This window comes from Apus apus, chromosome 1 (assembly GCF_020740795.1).
Source record: "Apus apus isolate bApuApu2 chromosome 1, bApuApu2.pri.cur, whole genome shotgun sequence".
NCBI classification, from domain to species: Eukaryota; Metazoa; Chordata; class Aves; order Apodiformes; family Apodidae; genus Apus; species Apus apus.
This window is the reverse complement of record NC_067282.1, coordinates 143,447,533-143,467,450: the sequence shown is the minus strand read 5'-3', so window position 1 is coordinate 143,467,450 and position 19,918 is coordinate 143,447,533. Positions and strand designations below refer to the sequence as shown.

The window sequence follows — 19,918 nt, the reverse complement described above, 5'->3', positions numbered from 1 at the left end:
GTAAAGTGGATCTCTGAAGTGCACATCCCTGTTTGCTTCTACAGTCAGTGGGCTTCATCCATCACCTGTAAAAAAACTCTTTCAAAAAGTACATAACATAGAAGTTCCTGAGCTCCTTGGCCCCAGCTTATACAACTTAAAATTATACTTTCTTCATATTTGCATAATAACTCTCAATATACATATGGGGGGGGGAAGAAAAAAAAATTAAAAAAAAAAAGAAAAAGAAAAAATAAAAAAAAGAAAAAAAACCCACAACAAAACAGCTACACAGTGTTTCTGGTGGTCCATTAGTTCAAGTTATGTTGAACAGATTCCGGAAGATGTACTGCAACATACTAACAGGAAATGAACTTGGAGGTCGATGCACCCATGTTTTCTTCTTCTCAGAGTTAAGAATTTGGCTGTCAAACTATTTGTTCACTTGGAGTTTTAAAGTACATTTCTGAAATGTTTCAGCTAACATTTGCAAAAAGGCTCAACTTCTAGATTAGCCACAAGGACCACATTCTGCTCTTACCCATTCCAGTGTAAGAAGCTGTTGGTTTATACAAGCTGATACTTGTACTGCTGCCCTTTTTGAAGCAACACTGCACTGAGGCAAAAGCCTTCTCACAGCTATCAGAAGAAAATGTCCTTTCTGCAAACAGATCCCAAAGCTGAAAATGAGAAAAGGAATTTGGCTTTAAACTTCATTAGGATGCATTTCAGCATGGAAGGTGACCCAGGTTCAGTAAAGCAAAATTAGACCTAACCCGGGCAAACAAACAGAAAGTCTTAGCCTGTTTCTCATGGGCTCTTACAGTCTCACCTTTTCAAATAACTTGGAATCTATTGGTTAATTATGACCAAATTTGACTGAAGGGTAAAGATTGCACAGGTGACTAATCTCTCCTACCAACTCTGTAGAAACAGCCAGGAATAGCTATCTTGATATTAAATGTACAAAAAAAAGTAGCGAGAATAATATTTTTCCTTTTTAATAATTAATATGCAATAATTTTATGAAAACAGATGGCTTTACATCACATCAAAACAACACAAAAAACAAACTACAAACTGCGCTGCTGGGACACCAATTCGTTTCTGGCTCAGAAGGCAGAGCACTGCCCACTGAGTCACCAGTGCTTCCAGCCTGCTGCCAAGTCCTCCCATCAAAACACCTTATAGTTCTGGGAACATCATCATGAAAGTCAATATTTAAGCTGTATGACTTAACACTATAAAGGACCAAATTATTTGCTAACATAATTCTGTTGATTTCAGGAGAGGTACAGAATCAGAGAATTCAGATCATAATTCACAGTGCTGTCATGAAGCCAAATCTTTTTATTAAAAAAAATAATTTAAAAAGACCTGCTGTACCTGGCTCTGCAGCCTTATGAGAACAGATGTAAATCACATTCTGTTTTAGTACCAGTGCCTTTGGCTGCAGGCCACAACATGCTTTTTATAAAAACAAACTGGACACCAGAAGAGGTTTTGGTCATTCATTAATAGATTAAACCCAAAAAACCCAAAACTATAATTACTATAGTTACCAGAGTAGAAATAGAACAGAGATTTAAAAAATTATTCAGAAATTACTATCTTTTTCATTAACAACAATCTGCCAAGGTTGCTTGCATTCTTGCATTGCTTACTGGGAGCCCAGTACTCTAAAAACCAATGTGACATTCTCAGTCATACTCATCTTCATCACCATGTCACCAGCTGTCAGCTTCCTAAAAAAGTCCAGTTTGTGTTCATTGAGGGAATAAGTTTTTTATTATTAGGAAAATAATTAGGAGAATAAAGTATCTTGGATACCTAACTTAAAATTTCAGAGTCACTAATACTGTATTTGGCAGAGTTCTGACAAAGAATACAATGAAAGTTGTGGAAGAGGTCTCTGAAGGTCTCTACAGTCCAGCTTCCCTTAAATATAGGGAAGAAGATAGACAGGAGGAGCCTTTGGACCTCGATGAACCCCATGGACAGAAGGACCCATGTTTCTTTTTCCTCACATGGTGCTACCACCACTCACTAGGCTCATGTAAATGGCCACCTGTGGGCCAGATGCCACCCCTTCTGTGAAGGGGATGAAGAATGGTTGGTAAAAGACTATGATGTGCCAAAACAACCAAATGCTTTATCCTGCCTTCGGGCCCAAGCTGCCACATGGGTGAAGGCACGATTCAGAGCCACCACCATCTCACAAATGACATCTGGAAAAAAGAGGCCTACCTCTTGCAGCTGCAGCAGCTGGATCACCCCATGGCATTGGCAGCACACAGCACAGCTAAGCCTGTGTGCTTCCTAAGTGAATTGAGTGCAGAGCAACAGGGCACCAGTGGTTTGCTTTGGATGATTTTGCTTCTTTTCCCCTTATTAAAAAAAGCGACAGTTGAAAGCCACTCTTAGTGAGAAGGGTCTTTAATCAAACAAGGGTCCATTGCATAAGAGCTCGATGCTGCAACAAAAGATGCACAAACCAGTGAGCCATTTGACAAGTTAGTTTCAGGAATTTCCACCAGTGCCTACACAAACAAAGCTAAAGGTTTGTGACAGCTGCTTGTGTTTCGGTTATCTCTTTCAGGATCTCAGAGTTCAAAACCACATTCTAGAGAAGCAACTGGCAGAAGGAAATTATTTCTAACAGCCCCTCCACAGAAGAGGCCCCATTATTATTATTAATTACTCATATTGCCATAGAATCTAATTGTCCCAGCCAAGAATAGAGGCTCACTGTGTTATATTCAATACAAACAGGCAGGCAAGAACAGGCCTTGCCCCACAGAGCTCACTCTCTACAAGCTTCACATAAACCATTGCCAGCTCTGCAAGAAGCCTGATTCAATGTTCAAGGTACCCGTGGGAGATTTTAGCCAGCCCAAGCTCCCAAGGAACTGCAGAAGTCACACTTCACAGATTTCAATGAAGATTTCCACATATTCTTATTATAATGGACATTCCACATGCCAGAGCTTGATATGGTAAAGAGTGTCATTTAACTTTTCCCCAGGCAGCAGTAGGAACAAGGGGTACTTTGTGGGGTGAGGCTACTCCGAGATGGCAGGCGAGGAGAGATGCATTTTTTGCAGGGAGAGGCGGCTGGAATTTGGTCTGCGCCCCCTGAGATGAACAAATAGACATGGGGAAAGAGCAAAGAAAAATGAAGTGTTTCAACCAGTTCTAGGGATTAGTAAATGCTGATGTGAAAATCTCAGTCACAGCAGAGAAAACTCATGGTTTGGAAAGGGATGAGTGGGAAGGAGTAGGAAGACTGTTACAAAATTGGGATGGTAACTAGGAGTGGTCAGCTTCCAGAGGAAAGAGGGCAGAGCAGAAAGCTCAGCAGGGGGTGAGAGACTGTGATGGACTCTGGGATCACCAGAGTACATGGGAGAGGGACCACAAAAGGGCAGTAAGGTGAAGGGGGCAGTTCCACAGGAGGCAGAGATGCAGGAAAAGAGCTGCTGATGCTTTCTTAATGACAAGGGCTTCACCACTGAAACACTGCCAAATAATGGATTAAGAAACCAAAGAGATTTCCATATGTTTTTCATCCTCAATTGTCCTTAAGTTTCGATTGTTTTACAGTAGCAAAACTACCAGCAACACCATTCCTAAATGGCCTTACTGATCACGCTGGCAGCAGTGTGAAGGACCTCACAGGACCAGTGCACACTCTGGTCAGAGAGTACAGGGCAGTTGATTGCTTTGGCTTTATGGTTGAGCAGCTTTTTTTAAATTGAAGGATCTTTGGAAGAAAAAAATATCTGTGTTATCTTTGTGATTTAGCCACAGATTTCCTACGAAATTATAGCTGAACAACCTATCTCTCCACAGCTTCTGGGCTGCTGTAAATTCCCCTTATTATTCCTTAATAGCAAATCCCTGACAAGGTGGTCTATTTCCACTATAAAATCTCCAACCTCTTAGTTATATGCTTGAAACTCACTGTGCTAGGCATCATAGAATCCCCAGGTTCTACTTTCACCCAATGAATAACAATTTATCCCAACCTGCTGAGATCTAGTGAGCAAAACAGCTCAGGAAACAAGTGGGTTTATTTTTCAGAATGTTTCTGCTTTAGCAGAGCAGAAAGAACAAGATCTTTTTATTAACAAAATTAATTCTTAATTACTACAAACTGGTTTATTCTTAAGTTTTCATTACTACTCTGTAGATATGACACCTGTCAGACATCCACCAACAGGGGTTGCTCCAGTGAATTTTATTTCACCGTAGGCTCTTCCCACCAAAGACCCCAACCCATGTTGATGACCACTGAGGCTGGATGCAGTACCCATACCTCTGGCAGCAGCCAAGGTCGTGCTGACTCACTGCCTCTGGCTTCTCCCCCACAGCCATCCAGTGCCAGTGCTCCTGGAAGTGCCTGACTGTTCATAACGCTGTCACTTACAAAGCTGTTTCTCCACAGACAGCATAAAGCATCGGATGGCAAGCTCCTAAAAATGTTGCTTATGAGATTGTGGACTCCTTTCCAAGCAGTAGATTACTTTCTGCTAAAAAAATAACTGATAAAAGACTTGAAATAGAGGCCTCTCACTCTTAACCAAAGAGCTTGCCTAAGGGAACAGCTGAGCTGGGGAGCGTTGTAGGAGCAGAGTCTCTGCCACAGGGTTTTGGGGCAGAATTCAGGATCTTCTTTCCCAAATCCACTTCTTCTGAGTGGAATATTTAACAAGCCAATCCTTGGGTAAAGAGCAAGCTTCAGCTGTGGCTGCCTAACTAAAATTCTCACCGGTGAAGAAACCAGGGGCCATATTTCAAGAAGAATCTTGCATAGTCTTTAACTGCAACTCTTCCTGCTACACCCAGAGAAAGGGTTATTTATACCAAAACAAGGCTTACATGCCTATTTTAGTTTCTTCTCACTGGTCTAATGTGCTACAAAAGCAAATTCAGCAGCCATAAAACACAGGAATGACACTGAATGTATCAAACCTCAGCCCAAGGAACAGCAAGTAAAGAACTTTCCAAACATCAAGTGCCAAAGCTGTGCTCAAGGTGTCACTGCACTTCCCATTCTTGAATAAATTTCTCTCTTCAAGCAAGAAGACAGAAAATACTTGAAATCACAAATCATGAAGCAGTGTTAAGCAGGTTACAGCAAAAAGTTTTAAAGCCAGGAGCCCAAAATCTACATATAGTCACGGAGACAACTGTGATCTGTAATTTTAAGTATGTGGGCAAAAAGAAGTAATATACATTTTAATACAAGGTTGCTCAGCCTGCTTAATAAAGCAAACCAGATGTTTTTGCTATCACTATATTACAGATTTTAGGGTCCAAATTTCCAGGTATATAAATTTGATAATTCAGTTCTATCACTTTATTATGGATTTTATTTTAGGAATAGTAAGCATTTAAGAAAATAAACCATCATTTTAACTTCAAATTCAGCATACTTGGAAAAAAATGCTGTCACTCAACTGTGCTGTTTCAGATTTGCTACTATTTTTACACAGCTGAGCTTACAGCATCTTAAGGGAAAGTTTTGTTATCAGATGGCAATGCTCGGCCTTTAACTGGCAGGAAAAATAAAAACTTACCTAATGCCCAAGAAATGGAATTACCTAATGCCCAAAGTAATGCATTCCTAACAGACATCACATGCCTCCCCCCCCATATTGGTATATATAGACAATTACAGTCCATCTAACTGCTGCTTCGCTTATATATAGTTATATACCATACACTTATTTCACAGAACACTTGTTACCATATCCTTACATTGTACTTAAAAATTTGTCACAACCCAGACTTATGACTGGGATTTCATGGAGTAGTAGTTGATCTAGTGCACATTTTTAGCTTACTGTAGATGGAAGATACATGGACTAGGCAAGTACATGCACGTGATCAATCACTGAAACTCAGCTGAGCTATGACAATTCATTAAGCTGCAAGAGTAAGATCATGTTTGAGATCAAATCATTATAGTTATGCCAGCTCTCCCTTCTTTGGTGGGAAGAAATCTGAATTCTGCCTTTGTAACACATTTTATCACTTACATCTTGGTGACAGTGCTGTTTGCCAGAAGGTGGTGGGCAACAATTAAATCATTGCCTGATTTTATCTTTGACTTACTCATGTAGCCAGGACTTCAACATTGGTCTTCAAGTCATACCTGCTATAAATCATCTTGAGGTGCAATTCTGAATATAAGATACATTTTTAGAGATGGCATTTTTCACATGAGATGCTTAAATAAAACATTTCCTAACTGTTTGTAGGTGGGAATCACATGCAGTTATCAAAGACAGGTAGGACTGAATGCAAATGCTCCCCTTATCTAAACTCAGATGACTTCTTCATGTTTGCCATTTCTCTGCAGACACCTGAAATTATCTAGAACAGTGCAGCCTTTTAATGCTTTGTAAAGATTGTGTGAGGTATTCAGGGTATGAGAAATACTTTTTCCACCCACCAAAAAAACACACACAAAACAAAACAATTTGTCTTTATAAATACTAAAAAATATACGAAGTACAAGCTGTTGAGAGCACATTTAAGAGGAATAATAGATTCAAGTAGGACAATAGTTGTTAAGTATCCTGGATTAGCCATCAAATTGAGAACCAGAGGCTATGCCTACACAGTTCATCCCAATTATGAACTCTCCCATATCAAATACTCTAGCTCTCTTAAAACTTGAATGCCAAAAGATTGAGAGCTCTACCTTGCTGGAAATGCAGGACCAGGATTCAGTGCATTTTTGCATCCTGCATCTTGCCTTGTGGATATACGTAGATAAGACTTGAGTCCTGAGCAAGACTAAATCCAAATCATGTTGTGTTCATGTTTGGCCAACAGCCAAGCTTTTATACATTAACTATTTCACCAAGCTACCTATTCCCTTTGCCCAACCCAAATTCCTATCTTTACTCTTAGAGGCTTGCTGATCCTTTTCCATCTTCCTATCTGAGCTTTACAAATTGTAGGAGCTGGTTTTCCTTTAAGGATCCAAAACAGAAGTAAAACTGCAACTGTTAATAACTTCCAGGTTCCCTCTACGATACAGCCATTATTCAGTGATGACAAACAGCACTTCACAGCTCATTCTCAGCACACCAACATTTAAATCCATCCAGAGTGACATGGAGAACCAAGAAGAGGCTGTTCGGTGCAGATAAACTTCCAAGAGTGCATACCAAATGCACAGCATTGCTCCTGCTAACTGTGTCATCTCTGAGCTCTGAGAGATCACAGTTAAAAATAAACCAACACAGACAAAAACGAACTAGAAGGAAAGATGAGGTGTATATAATTCAGTTGAAATGCCCCCAGAAGTGACTGAAGTGAAATGCGACTAACACCGGGAACTGAGGATGTCTTTTATGCTTCTTCGTTAAGCAGTGTTGTATATATTACTGCCAGCACTGGGAAACTACTGGCTGTGTAGCTGGATTTAACACAGCTGTATAGTGCAGGGGTAAATCAGGTGTTAACCAGGGGAAAAAGTGATGGAGAGGGCATGGAATTGTGTCAATAACAGGCCCCACTCCCAGCACTGATTACAGGGACTGAGTGCACTAACTTCACTGGGCATCAATTTTCCTGTTTGAGATTAAATAAATCACAGAACCACAGAATCACCAAGGCTGGAAAAGACCTTTAAGATCACCAAGACCAGCCTATGACCAACACCAGCACATGGGCTAGACCGTGGCACTAAGTGCCACATCCAGCTTTTCCTTGAACACATCCAGGGGCGGTGCCTCCACCACTTCCCTGGGAAGTCCATTCCAATGTCTAATCCCCCTCTCCATGAGAAAGTGCTTCCTAATATCCAACCTAAACCTCCCCCTGGAGCATCTTGAGGCCATGCCCTCTTGTCTTGTTGCTAGTTGCCTGGAAAAAGAGCCAAATCCCCACCTGATTACAACCTCCCTTCAGGTAGATGAAGAGAGTGATAAGGTCCCTCTTGAGTCTCCTCTTCTCCAGGCTAAACAACCCCAGCTCCCTCAGCCTATCCCTATAAGACTTTTCCTCTAGTCCTTTCACCAGCCTTGTTGCTCTCCTCTGGACCTGCTCCAGCACCTCAATATCCTTCTTGAAGAGACAGGCCCAGAACTGGACACAGTACTGGAGGTGAGGCCTCACCAGTGCTGTGTACAGGGGGAGAATCACATCCCTGCTCCTGCTGGCCACACCATTCCTGATAGAAGCCAGGATGCCATTGGCCTTCTGGGCCACCTGGGCACACTGCTGGCTCATGTTCAACTGGTTGTCAACCAGTACTCCCAGGTCCCTCTCTGCCAGGCTGCTCTCCAGCCACTCTTCGCCAGTCTGTAGCTCTGCCTGGGGTTATTGTGGCCAAAGTGCAGGACCCTACACTTGGTCTTGCTGAATTTCATGCCACTAGCCTCAGCCCATCGACTCAGCCTGTCCAGGTCCTCCTGAAGCTTCTTCCTACCCTCTGGCAGATCGACACTCCGCCCCAGCTTGGTGTCATCTTTGAACTTAAGGGTGGACTCAGTCCCCACATCCAGGTCATGAATAAAGATGTTGAAAAGGACTGGGCCCAGTACTGATCCCTGGGGGACACTGCTGGTCACCAGACACCAGCTGGATGCAGCTCCATTCACCATCACTCTCTGGGCCCACTCATCCAACCGGTTTTTAACCCAGTGAAGGATGCACTTGTCCAAGCCATGGATTGCTGGCTTCTCCAGGAGGATGCTGGCAGACTGTGTGAAAGGCCCTGTTGAAATCAAGGTAGACCACATCCACAGCCTTCCCCTCATCCACTAGGCAGGTCACCCCGTCATAGAAGGAGATAAGATTGGTCAGGCAGGACCTTCCTCTCCTAAACCCATGTTGGCTGGAACTGGTCCCCTGGTTGTCTTCTACATGCTGCTTGATGGCACTCAGGATGATCTGCTCCATAATCTTGCCAGGCACCAAGGTCAGGCTGACAGGCCTAGAGTTCCCCAGATCCTCCTTCTGGCCCTTCTTGTGGATGGGCGTCACATTGGCCAAACTCCAGTCATCTGGGACCTCCCCAGTCAGCCAGGACTGGTGATAAATCAAGGACAGTGGCTTAGCTAGTTTTTCCACCAGCTCCCTCAGCATCCTAGGATGAATCCCATCTGGACCCATGGACTTGCTGGGATCTAAGTGGCACAGCAGGTCTCTAACTAGTTCCTCCTGGATTACAGGAGGGGGATTCTGCTCCCCATCCCTGTCTACCAACTCAGGAGCTCACTTGTCCTGAGGGTAGCTATTCTTTCTGTTAAAGACTGAGGAAAAGAAGGTGTTAAGTACCTCAGCCTTTTCCTTGTCCTCCATTACTAAGTTCCCTCCCTCATCCAATAAGGAATGAAGATTTTCCCTGACCCTCCTTTTGCTATTAATGTATTTATAAAAGCTTTTTTTATTATCCTTTACAGAGACGGCCAGATAAAGTTCTAGCTGAGCTTTTGCATCTCTGATTCTCTTTCTACATGACCTTACAATATCCTTAAATGCTTCCTGATTCACCTGCCCCTTTTTTCAAAGTTGATAGACTCCTTTTTTATTTCTGAGTTCTTGTAAGAGTTCCCTGCTCAACCAGACTGGTCTTCTTCCCTGCCGGCTCCTTTTTCAGCACACAGGGACAGCAGCTCCTGCGCCTTCATCATCTCATTCTTAAAGTAAGCCCAGCCTTCCAGGACTCCTTTGTTTTTGAGGGCTGCTTCCCAAGGGACTCTCCAAACCAGCATCCTGAAGAGACCGAAGTCAGCCCAGAAAACAAACAACCCCAGAAAACAAACAATTTTTTTTGTTAAGTTTGATTTTTGCAAAACCTGATGAAAAAGTATCTTCTTCCTGTGCACATACTGAGCCAATCTGATTTTAAATCTACCTTAAATGTTGTCTTCCAAGGATAATTTTAAGGGTGAGGGTGCTACAGAGCAGATCTGACAAGTCCTCTTCTGTTTAATTTTCAGTCCACGTTAAAACAACATTTTCAAGTATTTCTATGATTCTCTTGTCATTACAGTATCTGAGCATGCTATGTAAAGTCTAGTCTGCAAAAAATGGCCAGATTTCTTACATTCACACAGTGACAAAAAGGGTCTTCAATATAAAAAATTCAGCTCCATATCTTTAAGGAACAGCAAATCAACACTCATAAAGATGTAGAACAAGGACAAAAAAAAAAAATATATATATATATACTGTTATGGATAGTAGACAAATGCTGTACAAGAATGAGAGGCAGAAAGTGAGAGGCTGCAGACAGAGAGAGAGGGAACCACAAGAGAGATGCAGAAAACAGGAATGGACCAATTTCAGTCTTAATGAAAGCCTTGTAGTGGTTAATAGTTTCCATAGGGTTGTCCCAAAACAACAGATTTAGGGCAGTGGCCTGCTTTTCCATTTAACTACTATTTAAACTTCCACAGTGAAAGACACTCAGAGACACAAATATCTTATTTTTTAATAATTTTAAGAAATAGAGGTCCCATTAAAGCACTGATCTGCAATCTGGCTTAATTTCTTTCTGCTTACTTCAGCTTCAGGCACCTGCCCTTGCTGAGATGCATTTTTCACCCTCTGACTAGTCATAACTACTTCCATCTGTAGCTGGTCTCTACTCATGAATTCTTTTCACAGTACAGTATGAAAAATTCCTGTTTTCTCCTCCTAATCATCTGCTGCCAGTGATGCAAGCAGTCCTGGGTAAAGGGACAAAGGGCACATTCATGTCTACATGCCATATCAATTCTGCTAATTTAGGAATGTACCCTCTCTCCTCCCCCATAAAGTAGTGTTGAGTTCACTAGGAAATGAGGAAAGGACTGTGAAAGTCATGCCACAAATGTAAGACAGTTCAGCAGAAATGAATGCATGCTTTTCAGCCTCTGCCATTAGAAATTAAAATCATCCCAAAGAAAAAATGTACAATACAGAATAGTATTGAATTAAACATTACCCCCTCAGGTATCACACAAATATGGAAGGGAAATCTATAGCAAAAGCAACTGTGCAGCAAAGTCCTATAAGGCAGAGGAGCCATGAGGAATGCAGAAAAAGCAGTGAATCAGATTTTATTCCCTGAACAAAACACCAGTGCAAAAGTGTGATAGAAAACAAAGTGCTGAGGAACAAACATATCTGAGCTCATTTGAAAAACTGTTGTTCAAGAAGAAAGCTCTTTTTCTGGAAGACATCAATACAGCCAGAAAAATACATGATCTTTCACGTATTTTCCTCCAACTGCCAATTGCACAAGGCACATAAAAGTTGCCCAGGTGAAAATTTACTCTTGTATATCTGAGTTTGAGAATGTGCCTCATTTTACCATGATGAATGTCCACAAATTACTGTTTTATGCCAAATGTTGTTTTCTCCACCATTGTTCTGCCCCTAGTTGCACTTTCAAGAAAGCCAGGTGTTTGATCTGACTGCTGTTGTGCAAAAAGACTGAAAGAAAATCTACCCTGTAATACCAAAGGGAAGAAAAAATATTACACCTAAATGAAGGTGAAAAGATGGGAGCATATTGTTTTTTTAATTCATTGTGAAAGGCCTAATTCCAAACAGATGCAGACCTTTAGATTAAAATCTCTTCAGTGAGCCCTAATCTTACATTCTTGAACCTTAGACAGGAAGAACACATAATAATGCCTGGCTCACCCATTAACACTTCAATCAGTCATCTTCTATTTGGTATTAACCAAATATTTTCTAGAAAATCTACAGAAAATTAACTTTTCCATGACACAAAATCCAGTTGCAGCTTCCAGTTATCTCAGAGAATTTCAGCCCAGATGACTGATTCAATCAGAATCCCTCAGATTAGAAAGAGACTTCTTAGGTGAGAGAGTGTAATTAAGAAAATAATTGAACTGTGGGGAGAAAACAAACTGAACTCTATTTAGATTTATTTTAGGAGTGTGTGAGCCCCCAGCGTTTAAAGCTGACTAGCATTGTTTTAAGGTTAGCTATTGGAGGAGGTATAAAAATCTCATGCTTATCTATACTGGCTCAGAAGGATACAATGCAACTACTGAGAGCAACTGGCCATACAGGTCTCTGGAAAAAAAAAAAAAAAGGTTCATCTACAATTTTCTTTGCATGCTGCCAGAGCTCCAAGAACAGCCCTAATTTCCCCTAAGATGATTTCAGCTGTTTATGTTTTCTGTAGGCTAATTCATTTCCTCTTTACAGAAGCAATCCTGCCATAATTTGATGAGCATCTCTGAACACCAGTATCTGTTTAAGCAGTTCATCCTGTCTCTCCCTTTCCTCAGCGTTCATTCCTATCCTCATGGCAACTTTTTGGCAATACAAGTAAAATGGTTTATGGGAACATTTGATGAACAAGATCATGGAACCAATCTGGGTTACAGATAGCATACACCCCCTCCTCAGTTATGTTTATCTGAGGTCAGTTTTCTACCCTGGTATGACAACATAAAACAGTTGCACAACAGGGGCAGGAATGATACAGGGAGATGCAGGGTTGTCTTGCTGAGAGATGAGCACAGCAAACTACACCTTTAGTAACCCCAGGTCAATGCAGGCTAAATGAGAAGAGAAAATGAAGTAAATGAGGCTGTGGCTCTGCTAATGGTCACTGTTTCAGGCAGCCTGCTGTCTCACACTGGAGAACTCACAGCAAGCTGCTACTGGAATTTAACCGGGCACAGTGGGCACCCTCAGAGACCTTGCAGTGCTCAAGGTCCCATGCTGTCTTCCTTCTTTCTTGTCTAGACCAAACCCCTGCTCACAGCAGAGTCAGCTCTGAGCTCAGACCGGGTTCCTTAGGGCTGTATTCAGTTTGGGCTTGAAAACCCCCATGGAAGGACATGCACAACGACTCTGGGCAACCTATGGCATTGCCTGCCCTCATGGGAAAAGAATTCTTTTAAGAATTCCTTAAATACAGTCTGAACCTCTCCACTTTCAATTTATGCCAGTTGTCTTACGTCTTCTCGCCATGCACCACTATGAAAAGCTTGGCTCCATCTTCTCAATAACCACCTTGTAGGTACGCTCAGGTTCTTGATGGGTCCCACACAGCCGTATCTTTTCCAGGCTGAATGAGCCCAGGTCCCTCACAGGACAAGTGCTTCACCTCTCGACCATCTTTGTGGGCCTCTGCTGAACTCCATCTGGCTTATCCACATCTTCCATGTATTAGGGAAGCCCAAACCTGGACGCTGTTTTCTAGATGGGGTCTAACAAGTGTCAATTTGAAAGTAATAATCACTTACCTTGACCCACTGGCTATGTTTCTGCTGCTAACAGTCTGGGATACTGTTAGTCTTTTCAATATCAGGGCACACTGCTGGCCCACGTTCAGGTCACTCTCCTCTGGGATCCCCAAATCCTTTTCCAAAGGCCTACTCCCCAGGCAGTTAGTCCCCAACTTGTAAGAGCTGTAATAGCTTTGCAAGCTGCTGTTTGATTTTGTGAAGGCATTACTGGTAAGCATACCTCCCAAAATGAACCGCACAGAACATCTTCAGACTCTTTTTGTTGCAGACCTGTGCTTGTGAGGGAAGCACAGTGATGAATGACACTTAGGGATATTCTGGATCCAGATGTTGTGCAAACCCCTGCATAACAACTTAATCACTGAAGTTCTTAGATTGCCTTCCACATGCTCCCTTCTCCAAGTATCAGTTTCCCACAGTGCTCTGCTCTGTTCTCCTAACGAGGCCAGATGTGAAAGAGAAATGGGTAAAAACTCTTCTATTAGCAACATATGCCTCAAGAGGCAGAGCCCAGTGCTGGCTGGGCTCTGGAGGAGACTGCACAGCAGACAGCATCCGAGTGCAGTCCCTCCAGCTCACTCACTCTTGCCCTGTCCTCATGCCTGAGCTGGATGCTAGGCAGCATGGCCTTTCTGAGAGACACAGCGGGATGAGACACCAAGGACAAAATGTTGAGATCAGGATGAGACACTGAAAATGTTTTGCACAAGACCACAGATGTTGTCACTGGAAGGAGGTGTAAAGATATACTGAGATGGCATCAGTTCACAAGTTTCTGGTTATGTATTTGGGACACATTCATCTTTGGGGAGAATTCAGAACATCTCATTGGAATTTATGAGCCACTTCACACTTTTCTAAGTATCCTGTGATGCTGACAGGTGTGTACAGCAATCCCCATTTAACAGGGCTATAACTGGGTCTGCCTTTTTTGGATGCAAAAAAGTCCCAGAAACGGCACAATTCAACAACAGAAGAGGCAGAGATGTGACTCCAGCCGACAGACTTTGGAGAACAGTGGAGGAGCTGGAGGGGCAGCCCCGTGTCAGAAGGGAGAGGAAATGAAGCTTGAATCACCTGCATTAAAGTAGTGCAGGAAAGGAGCAGAACAGAAAAGAAGCTGCCAGAGAGGACTTCAGCTCTGTTTTTCAAAGACCCTTTTCAGTGACAGACCAAGAATTGTTTGCAGAAGCCCCATTACTAAACTGACTAAACAGTTCATAATAATTGATACATCTCCATGAAGTAAAGAAAATTAGATTGTTTGACCTGCCAAGGATAGGGCTGCTCACCAATTGCCTGGTTTCCAATAATTTGTCAAGATCATTGGGTTTAAAGTAGTACAAACATCAAACTGCATCTTTAATCTAGAAATCAGATAGCCAGGTCTACGTGCAGTTCAGGGGAAGAGCTTGTCTCCACAGGATGAAATACAGAAAAGCCAAGAAGTCATGTGAGATATGGCCTAAATTAGACAGAAAGGAAGTCATGGAGAGGGACTTCAGCAGCATCTACTCAGCCACTATGTTCATTGTTTGATTCCCAAAGAGAAATCTCTGCTTAGCATTTCCCAGGCCTAAATGCCTTGCAGAGTTGGACGTCAAAGCTGCCTTTCATGCCCATTTTATCACGACTGGGAGTGACTGATATTTCTTGCCATTAAAAGCATGACAGGCCACCAGTGCACAGCAGCTAATCACAGAATCATAGAAGAGTTGTGGTTGGAAAGGATGTCTTGGCATCACCTCATCCAGTCCACCTGCTCAAGCAGGGACAGCTACAGCAGCTAGCTCAGGCAAAAAGATCCATATGAAGCTATTTTACACTTTAAAAGAATGAATACTAACAACAAACACTATTCTTACAGCAAATGCAAGTTGAACATGTAAAACCACAAATACTAAAACCACTGGAAAATAGCTTCCATAAAACATGCTGATCATTAAACTCCCACCTCAACAAAACAGTGAAAACAGGCTACCTTCAATCCCAAACTCAATAGCAGTAAGTCTTACTACCTGCATTCTTATGGACTGCAAGTTAAAAGGCACATCTTCTAAAGCAACTTTCTGAACAGGTGCCCTAAAATGATAGCGTTTTTACCATAGGGCCAAAATTCCACTAGTTTGAGATGTAATTGAGTGAGGCACGGAAATATAATTTACGACTGGGGAAAAAAAGTATGAAAATGAATGTAGCTTTAAAAATCATAATATTTTGTTTAATATTGCAGTCTTTGCCTAGCATCACAACCACAAGTACTCCATAACACTGAAAGCTATTAAAGTCAACACAACAGAGTATAACTTTTCACATTCCTGTCATTCAGTTCATTTTTTAAAACGTTAGGTCAGTAGCTGATAGAAGTCTCAAGTCATTCATGGACAGCTTACATGTGTAATAACTGCTCTAATTTGGAAGAAGTCCTTATTACATTACTGATTCAAAGTTTTTGCAATGTAAATCAGTCTCATGGCCCAAAACATCCAAGTCCGAGACTAAAGCAGAGACCTCTGAATAAGGCATAGGAAACATCAGAGGTTACTAAAACAACTCGTATTGCATGGTGGATAGCATATATCCTGTATACAAATATTAATATTTAATGTAATGTATTGCAATTTGCTTTTACTTCAACATCCTATAATAGCCTTCCCTATCTCACTCTCCGACAATGGAAATTACCATATCTCTGAGGCTCTGTATTCCAATCTATATGGAAAAGGCCCCACTGAAGTTCACTGGAGTTTGGAATTGCCACGGAGCATGGGAGAAGACTTCAGGTGCCGGACTGCTAAGCCATGACTGAGTAGTTAAAGATGGGCAGTTCTGTTTGCTGAGCAAATACAATGAGCTCCTAACAACAGAAAACGATAATAATTAAATGGTTAAGATATGAAGCCTTGCCACAATAGGATGAGGGGAGACTTTATTGCTCCTTACAACTACCTGAAAGGAGATTGTAGTCAGGTGGGGACTGGTCTCTTCTCCCAAGTAACCAGTGATAAGAGGAAATGGCATCAAGTTGTGCCAGGGGACATTTAGGTTGGAAAAATTAATTTACTGAAAGAGTGGTCAAGCATTGGAACAGGGTGCCCAGGGAAGTGGTGGAGTCACTATCCCTGGAGGCATTAAAAAATTGTACAGATGTGGCACTTTGGGACACGGTTTAATGGGCATGGTGGTGGGTTGGGTTGATGGCTGGACTTGATGATCTTAGAGGTCTTTTTCAACCTCAGTGATTCTATGATTCTAATAAAATTTGATCCCAATGAGTGAATCTGTTTAGAGAAGGTCCACAGAAGGAGAGGTAGTAGTCCTAAGAGTAATCCTGCCCATACTCTTGCACCTACAATTCTTCATGAAGAGATAAACTATTTGTTTCAGCACAAACTCGAAGCCTAATTTCTACACCCCAACATGACTTCAGAGAGGCTGCAGATGTAGCGAGGTAAGAGCAGAAGCACAGACCCTCACTGACAGACTGGGAATCTTCTGAGCTCCCATCAGTCACTCACAGCATTTTGGTGTCCCACTTTGCTGAGCAGAGTCATCCAGCACATCCTCTGCAGGGCCTCATGGAGGTGGCACACAAAAGACCGTTGTCCACTTATTTTGCAGGAAGCCTTACTAAAAAAAAGCCATCTTTGGATTTCTTCTACCACTTTGAGAGCTGAAGGGTCTGTCTTCAGAAGGCACTTTGCCTGAACCACCTAATTTTGCCTTGCTAGTGTCACCAGAAGTACCATTTGCCTGTGCCTCACAGTTAGGAGTCTAATCTGTGCTCAGGGAACAAGCATAATAGAGGTGGTAACAGAGAAGCTTAGAAAATTGATTACAGAAACAGGAAGGGAGATGAGCACATTCTCCTTTGCGGGGCTTTATGTGCAGTAAGAATTGGTGTGGTTTCTCCTATTTGTGTTAGAAGCAATAAAAAATAACCAAAAAAATCTCTTGCATCCTAAGTGGGAGATGGAAATGCCCTACTTGCAGCTATGGAGAGCTCTGGAATTGAGAGGTCTGGCTCTGAACTGGAAACTGGAGAGGCTCCACTCTTGCTTGGCATCAGGCAAGCTACAGGATTTATCCTCTTCGTGGACATCCTCAGTGTTCATGCTGTGGTTGGCACAGCATAAAGGCACAGCCCCGTGGGAGACATGCTGGGCTGCAGACCATGCAGGCCCATTGACTTCAAGGGGAGAGGTAAACAGGAAGAGAATTTGTGCCCATCTTTGATTTCTTTGATTAACTTCAGTTAATTCTGTTGACCAGTCCCTCTGGTTTAATATTTTCAACTCAATTCCTTGAACTATCCCTTTTATCTGTAGCTGTGTGCACCCATGTGTTGTCCTGGTTTCTCATCAGTCTTCTTTTGTACATTAGTGCAATGGGTAATAGCTCTGCTTATTTCTCTTTTTTTATTATTTTTCTCTTTCCTCTCCCTAAAAATTTGCATTGCACTTTTCCCTCCTTAATCCTATTCCTCTAGCACTGCTAGGTCATTCCAAATAACACTGCCTTCATGCCAGTGTGAGTTATGTATCTCTATCCCTGAATCTGTGATTACTGGTTTCAAAGTCCTAAGCCTGCATAGGCTCAGGGGGGGTGGGGAGGCAGAGATCAAGTTTAAGGAGATCAATAGGTTTTTCTGAAAAACAGCTTTATTCTTCTTATTGAAAATAGAATTTTTTTCAACTCTTCTGGAAACTGAACCAAGTCTGTAGCATAACTCATTTACCTGCAAGTAAAATGAAACCTTTATTTTATTAAAAATACTTGTAAAAGTGCATAATTTAGTATTCTAAAGAATATATTCATACACAATCTAAGTTCATTCCCTCAATATGGAGTATGTTTGTGATTTCTAACTGAACAGAATTTCTTCACATTATGTATAGCAATGTATTTCTGTTGGAAAAAAACCCATACCTTTTGAATTTGGCAGACTATCTGTTTGATACTTACTCTCCTCCTCTTTTCAAAATATGTAACTAGTTACATTCAAAGTCAGTATAAAAATAGCATGAAATGTAGAGGCACAAGTGCTGCATACGTGTGTACACACACCCCTTCGGGAGCTCCCGGGTATGTGCACTGTATCAATCTCAAGTTACCTCCTTTAATGATGAACAGGAAGAGTGATATTATTTCAGAGTCGTGTTTAGCAAAGCTGGGAGGGAAGGTGTAGCAGTCCCCTGGTTTGCACTTCGGCTCTTACAAAAACACATTTGAAAGATAAACCAGAACCACCTCTCCGATCAAACGCTTTAACCTCTCAGCATGACGCATAAATTTAATTTGCTCTGATGGGGGGTGACCTCAGGACTACTGTATGGCTACTTTATCCCTCTCAACGGCAGCGACTTCCCTGACTGGTAAGCATCGAGCAGGTCTATAAATAACTTCCAAAGGAATTGTCTCTCTTCTCACGCACTGCAGACAACTGTTTACATAGATCCCGACTCCTTATGTACCAGGTTTTACTCAGCTCGCATCCTTCGGGCTGTTTAATTTCCTCTTCCTAAAACAGCCTCGGAGGATGCAGGCACGCTTGGAGGCATCGTCCAGTGCTGCAAATCCCTGTCACCAAGAAGTTGTGGCTCCCGGCGGCCGGGGCTGGAGCGGGCCCCGGCTCCAGGGACGTTTCCCAGGGCAGGGGGGTTGCAGTCTTGTGTAATCCGTCCTAAACCCCACGGTCCCAGCTGATCCTCCGGCCCCGGGAAACCCCTCCTCCCCACCCCACCAATCTCCGCAGCCGCTCCGGGGCCCGGACATCTTTGCTCGTCCACCTGCAGGGGGCTGGCCTGGGGCTCCGAGAAGACACGCGCGTGGGGCGACCCCGCATCACCCCGCACCCGGCGGGGCTGCGCACCTCTGCGCGGTGCGGGGCGGCGGGGACAGACAAAAGCTTGCGCTCGCTCACCTCCTTCAGCTGCTCCAGCTCCTGCTTGAGGCCGTCATACTCCGCCTCCAGCTCGTCGTACTGCTGCTTGAGGGTGAGCTTCTCCTCCAGCACCACCAGCCCATACTCCGCCGCCTGGATCTTCTCGTGGGTCGTCTCGGAGAGCTCCCGGGTCAGCCGCTCGATCTCGCTCTTGTAATGGTCCGCGCCCTGCAGCACCTCCTCCGCAGCCATAGCCCCGCCGGCACTACCGCGCCGCCGCGCCGCCTGCCCGCCGAGCCAGCCGGGGGGCGGGCGCGGCCGAGGGGCGGCACCGGCACCGGCACCGCCGGCCTGGCGATGGAGACGGGGGCCGGGGCCGCCTGCGGCAGCCGCCGCCGAGCGCGGGGGCGGGCCGCCCCCACCGCAGCCGCGGCCCCCCCGCCTCCTCCTCTTCCTCCTCCTCCCTCCTGCCCCGACCGCCCGGGAGGCGGCGAGGCCGCGCTCTCCTCCCCCGGCCCTGCGGCGGCCCCGGCTACCGGCGGCGGGGGCGGCTGGGCCGAGCGAGCCCCTCCGGTGCCCCGGGAGGCGGCGGCGCGCTGGGGGCCGGGGCGGCGAGCGGGGCGGCCGGGAGCGCGCCTTGATGCGGCGGCTCCCGGAGAGATGCTGCTGCTGCCGCCCGCCTCCTCCCAGGGAGCCGGCACCTCCGCCTCCCTTCGCCGCGGTCCCTCCCCTGCGCTCTTTAAGATGACAGCGTCCTCAGGTTTGGCATTTCCCGCCGAGGAAGGGTGGAAGCAGCGTTAAAGCGCGGGGG

General features: G+C 43.9%; 1 protein-coding gene across 7 annotated transcripts in view; it reads right to left on the bottom strand.

Moving 5' to 3' along the window:
• The window catches only part of BICD1 (BICD cargo adaptor 1), a 174,934-nt gene extending 155,557 nt beyond the window's left edge, over window positions 1-19,377 (bottom strand). For all 7 annotated transcript variants that reach the window (XM_051635400.1, XM_051635426.1, XM_051635391.1 and 4 more), the window contains exon 1: window positions 19,147-19,377. In XM_051635400.1, the coding sequence (XP_051491360.1) occupies window positions 19,147-19,359 (213 nt within the window). In that variant the 5' untranslated portion in view covers window positions 19,360-19,377. The remainder of the gene's footprint in view (window positions 1-19,146) is intronic.
• Between the last annotated feature and the right edge of the window lie 541 nt (window positions 19,378-19,918).